The sequence below is a fragment of the Electrona antarctica genome (genome assembly GCF_951216825.1).
Source record: "Electrona antarctica genome assembly, chromosome: 19".
Classification (NCBI taxonomy): Eukaryota; Metazoa; Chordata; class Actinopteri; order Myctophiformes; family Myctophidae; genus Electrona; species Electrona antarctica.
This window is the reverse complement of record NC_136800.1, coordinates 42327663-42348076: the sequence shown is the minus strand read 5'-3', so window position 1 is coordinate 42348076 and position 20414 is coordinate 42327663. Positions and strand designations below refer to the sequence as shown.

At 43.3% G+C, this 20414-nt stretch overlaps 1 protein-coding gene across 3 annotated transcripts in view; it reads left to right on the top strand.

Moving 5' to 3' along the window:
* LOC306912400 (rod cGMP-specific 3',5'-cyclic phosphodiesterase subunit alpha-like) overlaps positions 1-20414 on the top strand; it is a 57636-nt gene that overhangs the window by 10302 nt on the left and 26920 nt on the right. For all 3 annotated transcript variants that reach the window (XM_079488586.1, XM_079488587.1, XM_079488588.1), the window contains exons 3-8: positions 1295-1466; positions 1861-2019; positions 7534-7675; positions 15197-15349; positions 16654-16743; positions 19909-20049. In XM_079488586.1, coding sequence (XP_079344712.1) covers positions 1297-1466; positions 1861-2019; positions 7534-7675; positions 15197-15349; positions 16654-16743; positions 19909-20049 — 855 coding nt within the window. In that variant the 5' untranslated portion in view covers positions 1295-1296. The remainder of the gene's footprint in view (positions 1-1294; positions 1467-1860; positions 2020-7533; positions 7676-15196; positions 15350-16653; positions 16744-19908; positions 20050-20414) is intronic.

Genomic DNA, 20414 nt, shown 5'->3' with positions numbered 1-20414 from the left:
CTCAAGGACCCCTGGGGACCCCCTGGAACTCCCTCAAGGACCCCTGGGGACCCCCTGAAACTCCCTCAAGGACCCCTGGGGACCCCCTGGAACTCCCTCAAGGACCCCTGGGGACCCCCTGAGACTCCCTCAAGGACCCCTGGGGACCCCCTGAAACTCCCTCAAGGACCCCTGGGGACCCCCTGAGACTCCCTCAAGGACCCCTGGGGACCCCCTGAGACTCCCTCAAGGACCCCTGGGGACCCCCTGGAACTCCCTCAAGGACCCCTAGGGACCCCCTGGAACTCCCTCAAGGACCCCTGGGGACCCCCTGGAACTCCCTCAAGGACCCCTGGGGACCCCCTGGAACTCCCTCAAGGACACCTAGGGACCCCCTGGAACTCCCTCAAGGACCCCCTGGGGACCCCCTGGAACTCCCTCAAGGACCCCTAGGGACCCCCTGGAACTCCCTCAAGGACCCCTGGGGACCCCCTGAAACTCCCTCAAGGACCCCTGGGGACCCCCTGGAACTCCCTCAAGGACCCCTGGGGACCCCCTGGAACTCCCTCAAGGACCCCTGGGGACCCCCTGAAACTCCCTCAAGGACCCCTGGGGACCCCCTGCAACTCCCTCAAGGACCCCTATAGGGGTCCCCTGAAACTCCCTCAAGGACCCCTATAGGGGTCCCCGGAGGGACCCCACTTTGGGAACCACTGACTTAGACTGACTTATTCTTCTCAACTGCTCAATTTTATCTTCCAAGTCTCATTGTATTGTATATATAATATATATATATATATATATTTTTTTTTACACATTAATTAATTCTCTCTCCCATCTCCAAACCTGGATCGCAACCTCCTAATAACGATCATCCCATTGCGTTGGACGGACGGACGGACGCGTGCGTCTTCACTGCAGATTCGGCACAAACAAGGGACTAAATTATTTTCGCTCCTATGCCACCAAAATGTGGAACGCCCTACCAACAGTCATTAAGACATGCGAATCCCTTGAGTCCCCAAAACCGCTCTCAAAGCTCTCTTTTCCCCTCACTGTATATGTTTCTTTTCCCTTTTTACCTCCTTTATGATTAATTCCTGTTCTGTTCATTGGCTATGTAGAAGTGTCTATTTGTATGTCTCTAAATCTTTTGATGACTTGAACAAGGTGGACTCTCTTGTAAACAAGTGTAATGCTTTATTGGGTCGTCCACTCACAGTTAACAGTCTTTTGTATTGAGTTTGTGCTTGAAATGTACTGTAATTCTGCATGCAAACTGTTAATACATATATCAATCAATCAATCTTCACAGCCATGGTGGACGAGTCCACCGCCGAGCAGTTCCTGGATGCGAACCCGCAGTTCGCCAAGCAGTACTACGACGTCAATTTCCGGCCCAAGGTCATCGGGGAGCTGCTGGACGACGGCCGCAAGATCTCCCTGGACATCACAAACCACCACGAGCTGACGTCCGTGGAGCACAGGTAAATTCACCTTCCACAACAATGCCCCCTTCCCTCCAAACTAGCAAATAACTGGTTTCCTTCAAGAAAGGACTGAAAGTTCACCTGTCACTGTCATCCGGTCAACAGAATCCATAACTCTATCCCCCCCCCCCCCCCCCTCTCCAATTCATTTCTATTCCAATCCTTACATAGATTTAATGTTTTTGTTGAGATATTTAAATTGTTGTTATCGTTGATGTTGTTGTAAATGCATCCATGGGATCGACCCGGATGGAAACAAGACCGCAAGGTCTTTCTTCGGTGATGTCCTTTGTTTGTTACTGTACCCTGTACTGTTTTGCATCTTATATAATAGTCTATATCTAATATCTAATAATCTTTATCTAATAAAACGATCAATCAATCAAAACAGCGAGGTGATGTTCGACCTGATCCGCGACGTCCAGGACGAGAAGGAGATGGAGCTGTCTCTCTACAACCTGCTGAAGCACCTGTGCTCCGTCATACAGGCCGACCGCATGAGCCTCTGGATGCACCGCTCCCGCAACGGCGTCTCCGAGCTGTTCACCAGGTTCGTGTTATTATTGTTTATTATTATTATTTATTATTATTATTATTATTATTATTATTATTATTATTATTATTTGTATTATTATTATTATTATTACTATTTCATTTGAATGTTATTTACCCCGCGCCTCCGCCTCCCAGTTCTTCTGCGTGTGTGTAGTGTCAACACGCACGCACGCACGCGCGCGCACACACACACACACACACACACACACACACACACACACACACACACACACACACACACACACACACACACACACACACACACACACACACACAATGGAATGAAAATAATATAATAATTAGGCCTGCATCGCTTTGGCAAAAACACTCAATTATGAAAAGGACCGCAATGGGGAAAAAGCCTGCCGCTGGCTCCCATTTGTTGAAGAGAGATAATATGCTTAATTACATCGCTTTGGCTAAAACGCTGCATCCAGCTGATAAAGTAGGCTATGTATAACTATAGACTACAGGCATTCATACTGTAACGACAGACATTAATATAGCCTATTATACCGCATAGCATTGTACAATTATATAGCCTACATTTAGGCCTTACGTCGAAATTTGTCTTCAAAATCCTGACAGTTTTCTGAAAAACCTTATGTTTCTGTATCAGTGGTGCTCAATATTTCATGTCAAGGACCCCAAAAAATGTAATTGGCCTCCGCTCCCCCATCTGAAAATATGTTGTTCCAGGGACAATTTACAATTTAGGCATTTAGCAGACGCTCTTAATCCAGAGCGACTTACATTAAGCAAGAACAAAAAGCATGGGAATACATCACATATATAAAAAGCATTTATCAAGAAACATGCGTAAGCTAAGAACGTAACTAGAACATATAATGACACTATACATATAAGCTATACATATATATTATACTATGCTGTACTGTTATTGTGCTGTCTACATGACATGCTATAAGTCGGTTTCGAATGCTATCTAAGTCTAAAAACTGCTGTCTAAGGGGGTAGGATAAGTGCTATGGGCCTCCCGAGAAGCAAAGATTTGAGTTAAAATGTTCACTCTGTAATAATATATATTCAAAGATGTGAGGCACATTTTCAAGATTTTTCAAAAATAGCAGAACTACAAGTTATATGAGCTTGTAGATCTGCTATTTTTCAATAGCTAAAGTACAACATAATGCTTTAAAACACCAAAAGGGGTTCCCGCCCAGAATGGGTTGACAAACAAGCTCGATTGACATTTTGTCAATAGGTCAATACAAAAACTGCTACGAGGATAAAACCAGAAAAAGCACTACGACTTGTTTACATCAGGCAACACCCACAGACACAACACTATGGAGGGAGTGAGAACAACAATATGGACTGGTACCACCCATGTTTACATCAGGCAACACCCACAGCCACAACACTATGGAGGGAGTGAGAACAACAATATGGACTGGTACCACCCATGTTTACATCAGGCAACACCCACAGCCACAACACTATGGAGGGAGTGAGAACAACAATATGGTACCACCCATTTTCAACACAAACATGCAGGGTACATTCTCCTTCTACCGCACCGCCACCCAAGGAATGCCCTGACGCCCTCCCTCAAAAAAATGCAAATCACTTAATGCATCTTTTAAATCAGGCCTGAAAATCCACCTTTCAGCAGGCCCAAGGGAGAGGAAATGATCACCCCCTTTCCCCTCATTGTATATACAGTGTTTCTATTGTTGTCATGGATTTTGTCTTTTATTATTATATTTTTTGAGTGGTGCAAGTACCACTCCAAGGAACAGCAATGTTCCATAGGTTATAACCTATGTGTTGGTTAACCATAATGTGACTATGAGTACCAGTAGGGGCAAAAGTGGCGCTGTTGTGCCAGAAACAGCGCCAGAAACAGGCACTGTTGCCTGCTAATGACAGAGAGAGAGAGAGATGGGGGTGGGGGGGGAGGCAGGGGGAGAGGGGAGTTGCACCACTCAGTTCACACGGGTGCGATTTTTTCTTTACCTTCGATGATATTTAATTTTTGTTGTTAATGTTCATGTCATGTCTATGAATTGATTGCATAGGGCCTAAATGGAAACAAGACCGCAAGGACCTTTTTGTTTTTGGTGCTATCCCGTTTTGGACTGAGTGTTTAGACTGCAACTCTGTTGCTGTTTATTCCTTCTGTATACAGTAAAGCAGTGGTTTTCAACCAGTGGTCTGCGGACCACCAGTGGTCCTTGATTAGCCTGGCTAACAAGCCAGACCGAATCAGCCGTTGGCAAAAAAAGAATTGCCTGCCGGCGGATTACGGTCTGGAGAGGCTCAATTGTACGCCCATTTCCTACACCAGAGAACTGGTGTGGCCAATCGGGACACGGTATGCAATATGGGCGGGCTTTGGTACAGTGACGTTCAATGCTTGAGACCTTTGACTGACAGTAGCTCTAACCAATTGCGTCAAAGAGAAAATGTTTGAACCCGCCCCCCGGGAAACAAGATCCATACACAGCATCTCCAGACTCAAATACCACACGACAGTGTGATTTGAGTCTGGCTTATTAGCCAGGCTAGTCCTTGATGGGATTGTCCTTGATGGGATTCCAGGTGGGCCACAGCTAAATGATGGAAAGTTGGTAACCAACTGGACCCTTCGGGTCATTCGAACATGGGGCTAAACATGTATGCGTTTACATAATTTTATGGCGATTTCTTTATTATTATTTACTATTGTTCTACTAGACCCGAGTAAATTACATCTGGCCACAGTAGTTGGTTTCTGTGGGTTTTTGTACCCTGCAGGGTAGTAGCTGTGGTTTCTTTTACCCAGGGTAGTAGCTGTGGTTTCTTTTACCCAGGGTAGTAGCTGTGGTTTATTTTACCCAGGGTAGTAGCTGTGGTTTCTTTTACCCAGGGTAGTAGCTGTGGTTTATTTTACCCAGGGTAGTAGCTGTGGTTTCTTTTACCCAGGGTAGTAGCTGTGGTTTCTTTTACCCAGGGTAGTAGCTGTGGTTTATTTTACCCTGCAGGGTAGTAGCTGTGGTTTCTTTTACCCAGGGTAGTAGCTGTGGTTTATTTTACCCAGGGTAGTAGCTGTGGTTTATTTTACCCTGCAGGGTAGTAGCTGTGGTTTATTTTACCCTGCAGGGTAGTAGCTGTGGTTTATTTTACCCCAGGGTAGTAGCTGTGGTTTCTTTTACCCTGCAGGGTAGTAGCTGTGGTTTCTTTTACCCTGCAGGGTAGTAGCTGTGGTTTATTTTACCCTGCAGGGTAGTAGCTGTGGTTTCTTTTACCCAGGGTAGTAGCTGTGGTTTCTTTTACCCAGGGTAGTAGCTGTGGTTTATTTTACCCTGCAGGGTAGTAGCTGTGGTTTCTTTTACCCTGCAGGGTAGTAGCTGTGGTTTCTTTTACCCAGGGTAGTAGCTGTGGTTTCTTTTACCCAGGGTAGTAGCTGTGGTTTATTTTACCCTGCAGGGTAGTAGCTGTGGTTTCTTTTACCCTGCAGGGTAGTAGCTGTGGTTTCTTTTACCCTGCAGGGTAGTAGCTGTGGTTTCTTTTACCCTGCAGGGTAGTAGCTGTGGTTTCTTTTACCCAGGGTAGTAGCTGTGGTTTATTTTACCCAGGGTAGTAGCTGTGGTTTCTTTTACCCTGCAGGGTAGTAGCTGTGGTTTCTTTTACCCTGCAGGGTAGTAGTTGTGGTTTCTTTTACCCAGGGTAGTAGCTGTGGTTTCTTTTACCCAGGGTAGTAGCTGTGGTTTATTTTACCCTGCAGGGTAGTAGCTGTGGTTTCTTTTACCCTGCAGGGTAGTAGCTGTGGTTTCTTTTACCCTGCAGGGTAGTAGCTGTGGTTTCTTTTACCCAGGGTAGTAGCTGTGGTTTATTTTACCCAGGGTAGTAGCTGTGGTTTCTTTTACCCTGCAGGGTAGTAGCTGTGGTTTATTTTACCCTGCAGGGTAGTAGCTGTGGTTTCTTTTACCCTGCAGGGTAGTAGCTGTGGTTTCTTTTACCCTGCAGGGTAGTAGCTGTGGTTTCTTTTACCCAGGGTAGTAGCTGTGGTTTATTTTACCCAGGGTAGTAGCTGTGGTTTCTTTTACCCTGCAGGGTAGTAGCTGTGGTTTCTTTTACCCTGCAGGGTAGTAGTTGTGGTTTCTTTTACCCAGGGTAGTAGCTGTGGTTTCTTTTACCCAGGGTAGTAGCTGTGGTTTATTTTACCCTGCAGGGTAGTAGCTGTGGTTTCTTTTACCCTGCAGGGTAGTAGCTGTGGTTTCTTTTACCCAGGGTAGTAGCTGTGGTTTCTTTTACCCAGGGTAGTAGCTGTGGTTTATTTTACCCAGGGTAGTAGCTGTGGTTTCTTTTACCCCAGGGTAGTAGCTGTGGTTTATTTTACCCAGGGTAGTAGCTGTGGTTTATTTTACCCAGGGTAGTAGCTGTGGTTTATTTTACCCAGGGTAGTAGCTGTGGTTTATTTTACCCAGGGTAGTAGCTGTGGTTTCTTTTACCCCAGGGTAGTAGCTGTGGTTTATTTTACCCAGGGTAGTAGCTGTGGTTTCTTTTACCCTGCAGGGTAGTAGCTGTGGTTTATTTTACCCTGCAGGGTAGTAGCTGTGGTTTCTTTTACCCTGCAGGGTAGTAGCTGTGGTTTCTTTTACCCAGGGTAGTAGCTGTGGTTTCTTTTACCCAGGGTAGTAGCTGTGGTTTCTTTTACCCTGCAGGGTAGTAGCTGTGGTTTCTTTTACCCAGGGTAGTAGCTGTGGTTTCTTTTACCCCAGGGTAGTAGCTGTGGTTTCTTTTACCCTGCAGGGTAGTGAAAAAAATCTTCCTAAATGCATACAATTTCTATACAGATTTTTGAGTCGTGCAACCACCTACCTATGTGTTCATGTGTCCGTTCACCTACCTATGTGACTATGAGCACCAGTACCAATGAGTACCAAAAGTGGCGCTGTTGTGCCAGAAACAGAGAGAGAGAGATAGTGCTGCACTGTTGCCTGCTAATGAGAGACAGAGAGAGGGGGGGGGGGGGGGGGGGGGGGGGAGTTGCACCACTCAGTTCACATGGGTGTGATTTTGTTTTTAAAAGACACTTGTGTGAAGTGAGGGGCAATCTTATCATCATACATCGATCTCATTCTGGCCAATAACAATTTGTGTCCTCACTTTTGTCTCCCAGTGTTTACACACTTTTGTCTTCAGTGTCTTCAGTATTCACACAGACCCTCAAAGCTGGACATAGGAGGGGCTAGCACCCGTCAAAAACTCCTTGTGTTAGCAACATACATTTGTACCACCGAGTGGCGCGCTACGAGCTTGTAGGTCTGCTATTTTTTGAAAAATCGAAGAACGACTGACATAGAAACATAGCTTTTTCAGAAAACTGTCAGGATGTAGAAGACATTTTTAGAATCTGATCTCAGGTCAAAATGGGTTGAGAATCACTGGTCTCTGGAATACATTTTCTAATGGGGGTCCGCGGGCTAATAAAGGTTGATTTGGGGGTCCTTGACATGAAAAGGTTTAACGGACATCACAATGTATATTTCCTCCTCCGCAGGTTGTTCAACGTTCACAAAGATGCCAAGTTCGAGAGGTGTATTGTGGCGCCGACCGTCGAGATCGTTTACCCCACGGATTTGGGCATCGTGGGCTACGTGGCGACCAACAAGAAGTTCGTCAACATCTCTGACGTGACCAAGGTACGGAAAGAAAGTCACATCTTAACCCATTTAGGCCTGACGTCGAAATTTAAAAAATGTCTTTTTAAAATGCCTTTTTTTCTTTGTTTCTATATCAGTGGTGCTCAATATTTCATGTCAAGGACCCCAAAAATGATATGTAATATGCCGCCGACCCCCATCTGAAAATATGTTGTTCCAGGGACCTCCCCATGAAGCAAAGATTTGAGTTAAAAACTCGCTCTGAAAGAATATATATTCAAAGATTTCAGGCACATCTTCACGAATTTTCAAAAATAGCAGACCTACAAGCTCATAGCGCGCCACTCGGTGGCGCGCTATGAGCTTGTAGGTCTGCTATTTTTCAATAGCTAAAGTATAACATAATGTTTAAAACACCAACAGGGGTTCCTGCCCAGAATGGGTTAACGCGCTGTACTTTTCTTTCCTTTTTTTTTACCTCATCGTCATCGCACGATAGAGGGTATGAAATGAAATGATTACTATATTTACCCAGGGTATCTGGGCTAAGCTCAAGAACTTGTTTCCGGCCAGGCCCTGCTCATAGAACATTTCATCGTAGTGGTTCAATGCCTTGTTCAAGGGCACTTCAGCGGTGGTCATTTTAACGTGTCGGACCGCTGATTCGAACTGGCGACCTTCCGGTATCAAGACCGCTCCGCAATCCGTTCGGCCACCGCTGCCACTGCACATGCACATGCATGAAGTGAATGGAAAATCGAGTGGCAAAATTTGTGACAAAGTGAGTTTAATGTCGTTTATCGTCGTTTAATGCAAATCAAATACAACGTTTCTGTTGGGATGAATGGCCAGAAAGTAGTTTTTTTGCCACTCAGTAGTAGGCGTTCCTGGATAACTTCCGGGTTTTATGATGATGTCACACGCATACCCTCTATAGTAGGCCAGTCAATCTAAGATTTGACCCAAAAGAAATCGCAAAGGTAATCGTTCAAGGTTTTTTTTTATGATCCTCAGGTTCATCCAAATAACATAAAAAATAGAGTTATATATAAATTGTGGATCATGGTAAATTCAGGGGTTGAAACTAAAGTTGGAGTACCATTAAAAACCTATATGGCAAAAAACATCTAATTTTAATCATGCTTTAAGATGCATGTAATGTGTCAAACTAGGGGGGTTTCTTCTGAATCCATTCCAAGCATTAGTTTTGCACAGAAAACACTCCTTGGGCTAAAAACGGCCATAGCCGTCATCACACATGTGATGAGGTCAGTTAGCAAAGCAAAGTTACTATATTTACCCAGGGTAACTGGACTAAGCATCAGATACTTGTTTACAGCCAGGCTCTGCTCATAGAACATTTCATGGTAGTGGTTCAATGCCTTGCTCAAGGGCACTTCAGCGGTGGTAATTTTAACGTGCCGGTCCGGGGATACGAAACTGGCGACCTTCCGGTATCAAGACCGCTCCGCAAACCGTTCGGCCACCGCTGCCAGCACATTTGGGCAAGTAGCTATGGCCGTTTTTAGCCCACAGAGTGTTTTTTGTGCAAAACTAATGCTTGGAATGGATTCAGAATCATGAAAACCCTCTAGTTTCATATGTCACGTTACTTAAGCCATTTAGACCTGAGCTCGATTCTACAAAATGTCTTCTAAATCAGTTTTCTGAAAATGTTTCTGTCAGTGGCGCTCAACCATTTTCATGTCAAGGACCCCCAGAATTATCTGTATTTGTAACCCCCATCTGAAAATATGTAGTTCCAGGGACGCCCCAGAACCAAAGAACCAACAATTTGAGTTACAAACGTTGGCAAAAATAGCAGATCTATAAGCTCGTAGTGCGGCACTCGGTGCCGCGCTATGAGCTTGTAGATCTGCTATTTTCCAATAGCTAAAGTGTAACATAACGCTTAAAACACCAAAAGGGCTTCCCGTTCTGAATGGGTTAAAGAATGATGAAATTTAGAATCTTTTGCCTTTATATAGGATGTTAATGGTAAATATTGTCAAGGCGAAAATAAATAAATGTAAACCGTTTTTTTGTGTCCTATAGGGTCCATAGAACAGAAAAAAACATGGTTAACAAGAATCTTCACGAAACGTTCACTAAACTGGATTATGCTACATAACTACATACACTATTACGTCATGTTGTAGTCACTGGTGTCAGTGGTTTGTAGTCATCAGGCAGGAACCCACAAACCCACAAACCCACAAACCCACAAACCCGAATCAAAAGTACCAACATATTCCCTGTGATCATCATCATTTTTAGGGCCTACCCTATAAAAGCGTATGAATCCGACACGTTTCTTCGAGTACTTCTAGGAATAGTTTGTTTGACATATAATATCCCTCCATATTCCAACTCGTAGTGACTGGTGAGACACAATCGATGAATAATTTAACTCTGAGAGTGTACAAATGTACACTCTCAGAGTTACAGAGCCATAAGGGTCCATTTGGTTCCAAACTATCATTTAGCTGTGGAACCCCTGGAACTCCCTCAAGGACCCGTGGGGGTCCCCGGACCCCACTTTGAGAACCACTGCTGTAAACCATGAGGGTGGAAAGGCCCAGACCCTACAAACCCCCTCCCTGTGGCAGCGGTGGCCGAACGGATTGCGGAGCGGTCTTGATACCGGAAGGTCGCCAGTTCGAATCAGCGGTCCGACGCGTTCAAATTACCACCGCTGAAGTGCCCTTGAACAAGGCATTGAACCACTACGATGAAATGTTCTATGAGCAGGGCCTGGCTGGAAACAAGTTCTTGAGCTTAGCCCAGATACCCTGGGTAAATATAGTAATCATTTCATTTCCTCCCGCTCGCTCAGCTCAGGTCAGCCAACAAAGTAGCCTGGCTAATAAGCCAGACTAATATCACACAACACTGTCGCGGTATATCAGTCTGGGCTGGCTCCACTTGGATTTCATTTCCCGGGGAACATTTTCTCTTTGACGCAATTGGTCAGAGCTACTGTCAGTCAAAGGTCTCAAGCATTGAACGTCACTGTACCAAAGCCCGCCCATATTGCATACCGTGTCCCGATTGGTCCGACCTGTTCTCGGTTGTAGGAAAGAGGCGTGCTACTGAGCCTCGCCAGACCGTAATCCGCTGGTAGGCAACTTTTTTTTGCCAACGGCTGATTCGGTCTGGTTTATTAACCAGGCTACCAACAAAGGGTGGCTGGCGGAACCAAACAGCTCCACACGTCCCCCACTGACACTCTTCTCCCTTTCTGGCTCCAAAACTACAGAATGAACTTCTCATTGCAATCAGAACCGCAGACTCAGGCCCGACTCACACCTTTACATCTAGCATACAACATTGATGTATGCTTGTTGTATGAGATGTATAGCTGATGCAAGCTCGCAATGCATTTCCAATGGGAGTCACATGGTTTGACACAACATTTGTGTTGTATGGCTTTCGGCTGTGTTTCGACTGCCCCCCCCTCCCCCTCATACAACACACATGTTGTGTCAAACCATGTGACTCCCATTGGAAATGCATTGCGAGCTTGCATCAGCTATACATCTCATACAACAAGCATACATCAATCTTTTGCGAAGGTGTGAGTCAGGCCTCACTCCCAATATTCCGCCGTAGTCTGAAAACCCATCTTCAAACTCCGTCTTAGCCCGGAGCACTTGCCCTAGCGCCTCTATGTAGACATAGCACTATATAGTCAACTTAACCCATTTTGGGCGGGAACCCCTTTTGGTGTTAGCATTATGTTATGCTTTAGCTATTGAAAAATAGCAGATCTACAAGCTCATAGCGCGCCACCGAGTGGCGCGCTACGAGCTTGTAGGTCTGCTATTTTTGAAAAATTGAAGAACGACTGACATAGAAACATAGCTTTTTCAGAACATTTTTAGAATCTGATCTCAGGTCAAAATATAGTTTCATTGTAAAGATATTCTACTTCAAAACATAGGAATTTAAACAATTCCAAAAAGGTAGCACATCCGTAAATGTAATACATGGCAGACAAAGAAAGCTCATGCGTTTCGGCTCCATCCATTCCAAGCATTAATTTTGCACAAAAAACACTCCTTGGGCTAAAAACGGCCATAGCTTCATCACAAATGTGATGATGTCAGCACATTTGGGGCCGTTTTAGACCAATGAGTGTTCCTTTTTTTGTTTGCAAAACAAATGCTTGGAATGGATTCAGCATCATGAAATAAAAAAAAAACCCTTGTTTGACACGTCACATGCTACATAAAGCATGATGACATTTGTTGCTTTGTGGCAGCGGTGGCCGAACGGATTGCGGAGCGGTCTTGATACCGGAAGGTCGCCAGTTCGAATCAGCAGTCCGACACGTTAAAATTACCACCGCTGAAGTGCCCTTGAACAAGGCATTGAACCACTACGATGAAATGTTCTATGAGCAGGGCCTGGCTGGAAACAAGTTCTTGAGCTTAGCCCAGATACCCTGGGTAAATATAGTAATCATTTCATAGGTTCATAGGTTGTTAATTAATGGTATGGTCACATATTATGCCAATTATGAAAATTGCTCAACATATGAAACAGATTCTACCTGCCTGCAGTGCCTGGGGACCAGTGTTGATTTTGTCGACTATAACTAAGACGAAAAACCTTTTTCACTGACGAAAACTAAATAGAAACTAAATGAAAACTAAGCTATGGTGACTAAAACTAAGACTAAATATACTGACAATTTCGTCAAGAAATAAAAACTAGACTAAAATGCTATAGGAAGGGGACTAGTGGACAAGAGATCCAGTATAAGTAATTTTGTAAAATGTGTAAAATCAGTCATTGCGACGGAATCAAGGCCCGCCAAAATGTCGCATTTTAGTCGACTAAATCAACTGTAGACTAAAACTAGACTAACACTAAAACATTCCAGGTGACTAAAATGTGACTAAAACTAAATGAGAACTATTCAAAAGACTATATGACTAAAACTAAAATCAAATTCTGCTGCCAAAAACAACACTGCTGGGGACCCATACTCAACATTTCTAACATGTCCGGGTTCACCATGGGGGCGGGGCTCTATGGGGCTGGCAAGTAGACTACTGCATGTCTAGTTAGGTTCTTAGATTTCAGGCACATTTTCACGAATTTTCAAAAATAGCAGACCTACAAGCTCATAGCGTGCCACTCGGTGGCGCACTATGAGCTTGTAGATCTGCTATTTTTCAATAGCTAAAGTATAACATAATGCTTATGGTTACTGGTTAGGTTCTTAGCTTACCTATGATCCTTGATGACTGTTCCATTATCTGTGTGAGGAAGTACCACTGCTGAACCACTAGAGGGCAGTAGAATACCACGTGACTGTGTGACTAATCCACCCCCCAAAGCCAAACTCAATCTCATTACAACCAAATATACCTTTGACATTTTTCAAAATGTAATAAAACATTTAATTTTCAGGATTCCAATTTTAAAAAATCACACCCGTGTTAAAAGTGAGGGGCGCTCTTGTTCGTCGTACAGCATCCAACGCACACACAGACACACACAGATGAAGACATGTTAATCTGTCCCGAATTAGATCTATACCCAGGATTACTCTGAGGTCACCGGCCCCAAGCCACTTTCACAGACTCAGCGGAATTATGTATAGGGCGCGCGTGTGCGTGTGTGCGTGTGCGTGTGTGCGTGTGTGTGTGTGTGTGTGTGTGTGTGTGTGTGTGTGTGTGTGTGTGTGTGCGTGCGTGCGTGCGTGCGCGCGCGCGCGAAAGTCAACATGTCTACTGTTTCTCTCTGTCCACCCCTCCTCACTCTAGTGACATTTTTATTTGGTTTTAGTCGGTCTTTTGAATACAATTTAATTTAGTTTTAACCATTCATATTTCAGTCATCTGAAATGCTTTAGTGTGTTATAGTCTAGTGCAGTCGACTAAATGTCATAAGATTTTAGTCGGCTAAAATGTGTTTTGTCAGGCCTTGATGGTGTCGTGATGGCTGATTTTACACGTGGTTGCACACTGAAAATAGCAGATCTACAACAAGCTCACAATGCATCACAGTTGTGAGCGTGTAGATCTGCTATTTTCAATGCGCAACCAATCATAATCATAAATTGACTTCTCTTTTAGTTCTCTCGTCCACTAGTCCCTCCCTAACATTTTAGTCTAGTTTTAGTTATCTCGTCCACTAGTCCCTCCCTAACATTTTAGTCTAGTTTTAGTTCTCTCGTCCACTAGTCCCTCCCTAACATTTTAGTCTAGTTTTAGTTCTCTCGTTCACTAGTCCCTCCCTATAGAGCGTTGCAGTCCCGTTGCAGTCCCCCTACCATGGACCAGGAAATGATTCTCCGTTCATTTTCCTCATAGACATTTCAGAAAGTATTTATTTAAAGACGTTTACGCCGCGGACAAAGCCAACTCGAGTCGTGACAAATCATGACAACAAACACAATTTTTTGGGCCGAACAAATAATTAGAAAGAAGAAAAAAACGGCAGGTTACAACACTTTTTTTTTTGTTTTTCTTCTTTGTAATTATTTTGTTTGGTCCAAAATATTGTTTGTGTTGTCATGAGTTGTCACGACTTGAGTTGGCTTTGTCCGCGGCGTAACCGTCTTTAAATAAATACTTTTTGAAATGTCTATGGGAAAAATGCATTGGGATTCATTTCCTGGGCCATGGTAGGGGCGGGACTGCGACGCTCTATTCCCTAACATTTTAGTCTAGTTTTAGTTCTCTTGTCCACTAGTCCCTCCATAACATTTTAGTCTAGTTTTAGTTCTCTCGTTAAGTTTGTTAACTAGTCCCTCCCTAACATTTTAGTCTAGTTTTAGTTCTCTCGTTAAGTTTGTTAACTAGTCCCTCCCTAACATTTTAGTCTAGTTTTAGTTCTCTCGTTCACTAGTCCCTCCCTATAGAGCGTCGCAGTCCCGCCTCCTACCCTGACCCAGGAAATGAAACCCAATGCATTATTCTCATAGACATTTCGTAAAGTATTTATTTAAAGACGGTTACGCCGCGGACAAAGCCAACTCGAGTCGTGACAACTCATGACAACACAAACAATATTTTGGACCAAACAAATAATTACAAAGAAGAAAAACAACAAAGAAAGTGTTGTAACCTGCCGTTTTTTTCTTCTTTCTAATTATTTGTTTGGTCCAAAATATTGTTTGTGTTGTCATGAGTTGTCACGACTCGAGTTGGCTTTGTCCGCGGCGTAACCGTCTTTAAATAAATACTTTACGAAATGTCTATGAGAATAATGCATTGGGTTTCATTTCCTGGGTCAGGGTAGGAGGCGGGACTGCGACGCTCTATTCCCTAACATTTTAGTCTAGTTTTAGTTCTCTCGTTCACTAGTCCCTCCATAACATTTTAGTCTAGTTTTAGTTATCTTAGTCCCTCCCTAACATTTTAGTCTAGTTTGTATTTGTTGACAAAATTGTCAATATATTTAGTCATTGTCATAATAGCTTTGTTTTTATTCAGTTTTGCCCAGTGGAAAAAAGGTATAGACGAAATCAACATTTACCTCTCTCTCTCTCTCTCTCTCTCTCTCTCTCTTTGACCCCCCCCCCCCCCCCTCCTTCCCATACAGGACGAAAACTACAGTGACTATGTGGACACGCTGACGCGTTACAAGACCAGCAATATGATTGCCTTCCCCGTAATGTTAGGTAAAGACCTGGTGGGCGTCGTCCAGGCGATCAACAAACAGAACGGAGACAAATTTACTCCCAAGGACGAGGAGGTAAAAAAAAATCCTATTCCCAAAAGTTAAAGATGGAGTGCCGCGATTCTTTTCCACCCTAAAACATGATCATCAGGTCTTATTATTATATAAGGAGGTATAACTTTTTCAAAAAAAGTGTACAGTATTTGTTAAAATGTGGTTTTTATGTGGGCACGCCCACCAGTTCATTAAGTATGCCTGGTTTGCCTGGTGGGTGGTGATGGGTGGTGATCCACCTGAACTGAAGCCGCACCCACAGCTGTAGCTGTAGGAGGGGTTGATAGTGTGATGTCACTATATTACTGTTTATTTCATTGGCCCGTTTGACTGTCAAGGGTTCAGCCTCCAGGAAGAAACCCTAAATACAAAGTTAATACACCATTGCACATAAAAACGACTCCAGGGTGTCTAATGAAGTACTGTCAGCTCATAAACACATGAAAAACTGGAAAAATACAAGAATTGTGGCACTCCATCTTTACATTTTTAGTACCTCAAAATAGTAGTCATGGTAGCAGTAGGATTTGTTCTTTTTTTAAATTTCCTTCTCCTCAGACAACACACGACCCCAGACTCAACCAAAGCTCACTTTTGAAAATAAAATAACTGCAAAGTTGTAGGTAAAAGTGTTGCTATGGCCTTCAAAGCACCGGATCGGGTTTATCTCTGTGCATGGCAGATGAAGCCATATTGTAGACGTGCTGACGTCCTGCTTTTTGTTTTTGCTTTCTTGATGTAGAAAATGCAAATATTTTTGCATGGACTCTTGCCACTGTGTGAGATCATCCATGCACCTCATGATTTTTCATGATGCTATTTTGAGTGGATAACGCACCAGAAGTCAGAGCACGGTGGTCACAAATGAAGTCACTGACTGTATGGCCACCATTAAAATAACACAGTACAACTGTGTGTATCAAGTCTTTCTCTCAGTCAAAAGAAAGGCATTTTGGGGATGTAGACTGATTTTTATGATATCATACTTTAACAAACGTATTAAAAAGAATCACACCCGTGTGAACTGAGTGGTGTAAGGTCTTATATAGCCTGATCAGCTGTGGTCTGACGTAATGTCTGACGTAATGAAATCACACCCGTGTGAACTGGGTGACCATAGCAACGTGCTCATTTTTTGAGCACAGACAGACAGACAGACAGACAGACTAACAAAGCCAGTCGTAGGAGTGGTTTACACCACTCAAAAAATGTATGTGAACCACACTAACCCTTATTGTTTCCCTGTTTTGGGCTCATTCGTCAAATAGCTAAATTAGCTGATCTACAAGCTCACAGCGTGCATGTGCGTCACGTTTTGTTTTCAGGTCTTCAACAAGTTCTTCAACTTTGGCAACCTGATTCTGAGGTTGTACACTCTGACCTACCAACACGGCTATGAGTCGCGCAAGGCGCAGGTGAGGACCATTTCTGCTTATTTTAATGGACCTTTATTTAGCCCAGGGGTTCTCAACGTTTTTGGCCGGGGACCCCCGGAAATGCTTTGGCAACGTCTCGGGACCCCCGCCCCGCCCCCTCCCGACCCCCAATATAAATTGACTGCTACAATAACCTTAAACCATTTTGGGCGGGAACCCCTTTTGGTGTTTTAAGCCTTGTTATAATTTAGCTATTGAAAAATAGCAGATCTACAAGCTCATAGCGCGCCACCGAGTGGCGCGCTACGAGCTTGTAGGTCTGCTATTTTTGAAAAATCGTGAAAATAATTTTTTTTTTTTTGGAAAATAATTTGGGGACCCCCTAAAATATTTTGGCGACCCCCCGAGGGGTCGCGACCCACGGGTTGAGAACCCCTGATTTAGCCAGTAACATTGAGACACATTGAGAAAACACATTGAGACACTGAAAGTCTCTTGTATAAGTGGGTACTGGCCAAGAGGCAGACATTACATTACACTTCAATGCTACATCGTATCGTATACATCGTATAGTAAGTGTTTTTCGTGCAAAACTAATGCTTGGAATGGATTCAGAATCATGAAAACCCCCTAATTTGACACTTCACATGCTACTTAAAGCATAATTAAATTGAGAACATTTTGCCTTATAATGGTTGTTGATAGTATAACAACTTTCAGCAGCTGTACAAAATTAGGGTGGTTGAATAGAAACCAATGTGGCATATAGACACCCTTACATATAGACACCCTTACATATAGACACCCTTACATATAGAAACCAATGTGGCATATAGACACCCTTACATATAGACACCCTTACATATAGACACCCTTACATATAGACACCCTTACATATAGAAACCAATGTGGCATATAGACACCCTTACATATAGACACCCTTACATATAGACACCCTTACATATAGAAACCAATGTGGCATATAGACACCCTTACATATAGAAACCAATGTGGCATATAGACACCCTTACATATAGACACCCTTACATATAGACACCCTTACATATAGACACCCTTACATATAGAAACCAATGTGGCATATAGACACCCTTACAAACACATTGGTGAAGCATATAGACACCCTTACATATAGACACCCTTACATATAGACACCCTTACATATAGACACCCTTACATATAGACACCCTTACATATAGACACCCTTACATATAGACACCCTTACATATAGACACCCTTACATATAGACACCCTTACAAACACATTGGTGAAGCATATAGACACCCTTACATATAGACACCCTTACATATAGACACCCTTACAAACACATTGGTGAAGCATATAGACACCCTTACATATAGACACCCTTACATATAGACACCCTTACAAACACATTGGTGAAGCATATAGACACCCTTACATATAGACACCCTTACATATAGACACCCTTACAAACACATTGGTGAAGCATATAGACACCCTTACATATAGACACCCTTACATATAGACACCCTTACAAACACATTGGTGAAGCATATAGACACCCTTACATATAGACACCCTTACATATAGACACCCTTACAAACACATTGGTGAAGCATATAGACACCCTTACATATAGACACCCTTACATATAGACACCCTTACAAACACATTGGTGAAGCATATAGACACCCTTACATATAGACACCCTTACATATAGACACCCTTACAAACACATTGGTGAAGCATATAGACACCCTTACATATAGACACCCTTACATATAGACACCCTTACATATAGACACCCTTACATATAGACACCCTTACATATAGACACCCTTACATATAGACACCCTTACATATAGACACCCTTACATATAGACACCCTTACATATAGACACCCTTACATATAGACACCCTTACATATAGACACCCTTACATATAGACACCCTTACATATAGACACCCTTACAAACACATTGGTGAAGCATATAGACACCCTTACATATAGACACCCTTACATATAGACACCCTTACATATAGACACCCTTACAAACACATTGGTGAAGCATATAGACACCCTTACATATAGACACCCTTACATATAGACACCCTTACAAACACATTGGTGAAGCATATAGACACCCTTACATATAGACACCCTTACATACACCCTTACATATAGACACCCTTACATATAGACACCCTTACATATAGACACCCTTACATACACCCTTACATATAGACACCCTTACATATAGACACCCTTACATATAGACACCCTTACAAACACATTGGTGAAGCATATAGACACCCTTACATATAGACACCCTTACATATAGACACCCTTACAAACACATTGGTGAAGCATATAGACACCCTTACATATAGACACCCTTACATATAGACACCCTTACAAACACATTGGTGAAGCATATAGACACCCTTACATATAGACACCCTTACATATAGACACCCTTACAAACACATTGGTGAAGCATATAGACACCCTTACATATAGACACCCTTACATATAGACACCCTTACAAACACATTGGTGAAGCATATAGACACCCTTACATATAGACACCCTTACATATAGACACCCTTACAAACACATTGGTGAAGCATATAGACACCCTTACATATAGACACCCTTACATATAGACACCCTTACATATAGACACCCTTACAAACACATTGGTGAAGCATATAGACACCCTTACATATAGACACCCTTACATATAGAAACCAATGTGGCATATAGACACCCTTACAGACACATTGGTGAAGAACATTCTTGGTAAGAGATGTATTTCCAGATTTGACATTATACTGATAATATTCCCATTATACAAGGACACACATTGTGTACATGTCTAGGTGTAAGCAATGTCTAGGCAAAAGTTATCATTCAGCCTGCAATCTATGCGATGCAAGTTGAAATTAGCCACCAAGTTATTTCAGGAGTTCTCTTCTCTTCTCTTCTCTTCTCTTCTCTTCTCTTCTCTTCTCTTCTCTTCTCTTCTCTTCTCTTCTCTTCTCTTCTCTTCTCTTCTCTTCTCTTCTCTTCTCTTCTCTTCTCTTCTCTTCCCCTCCCCTCCCCTCCCCTCCCCTCCCCTCCCCTCCCCTCCCCTCCCCTCCTCTCCTCTCCCCTCCCCTCTCCTCTCCTCTCCTCTCCTCTTCTCTCCTCTCCACCCTCTAGGTACTGCTGCACGCTGCCAACAGAGTGTTCGAGGAGTTGACCGACGTAGAGAGACAGTACCACAAGGCCCTGTACACGATCCGAAACCTTGTCCAATGTGAGCGCTTCTCTCTGGCATTCCTGGACTTGAGTAAGACTAAGGTGGGTTACTACATGGATACATACTGTATACTGGCTGCTTCCCAGGTGTAAATGTATTGGGCCCGATTCACTAAGCTGTTTAAACTCATATTTTGGGTTTAAAGGAATTTTCCAAACTCCCCACATTAGTAGGCTATAATAAGGCTTTCTAATGACGTATAGTAAGCTTTGGGCCCATCATGTAAGTCTGCATCCGAGCAGACTTGAGAAAGTGGGGCCCTCCGCAAAATCAGACTACTAACGTCACGTGGGACGTTTGGAAAGTTCCTTTGCACCCAAACTATGGGTGTAAAACTGTAAACAGTGAATTGTGCCCCCATTGTATGTGAATTATGGGGTTGCTATAAGAGAGCAAACCTCTGGAC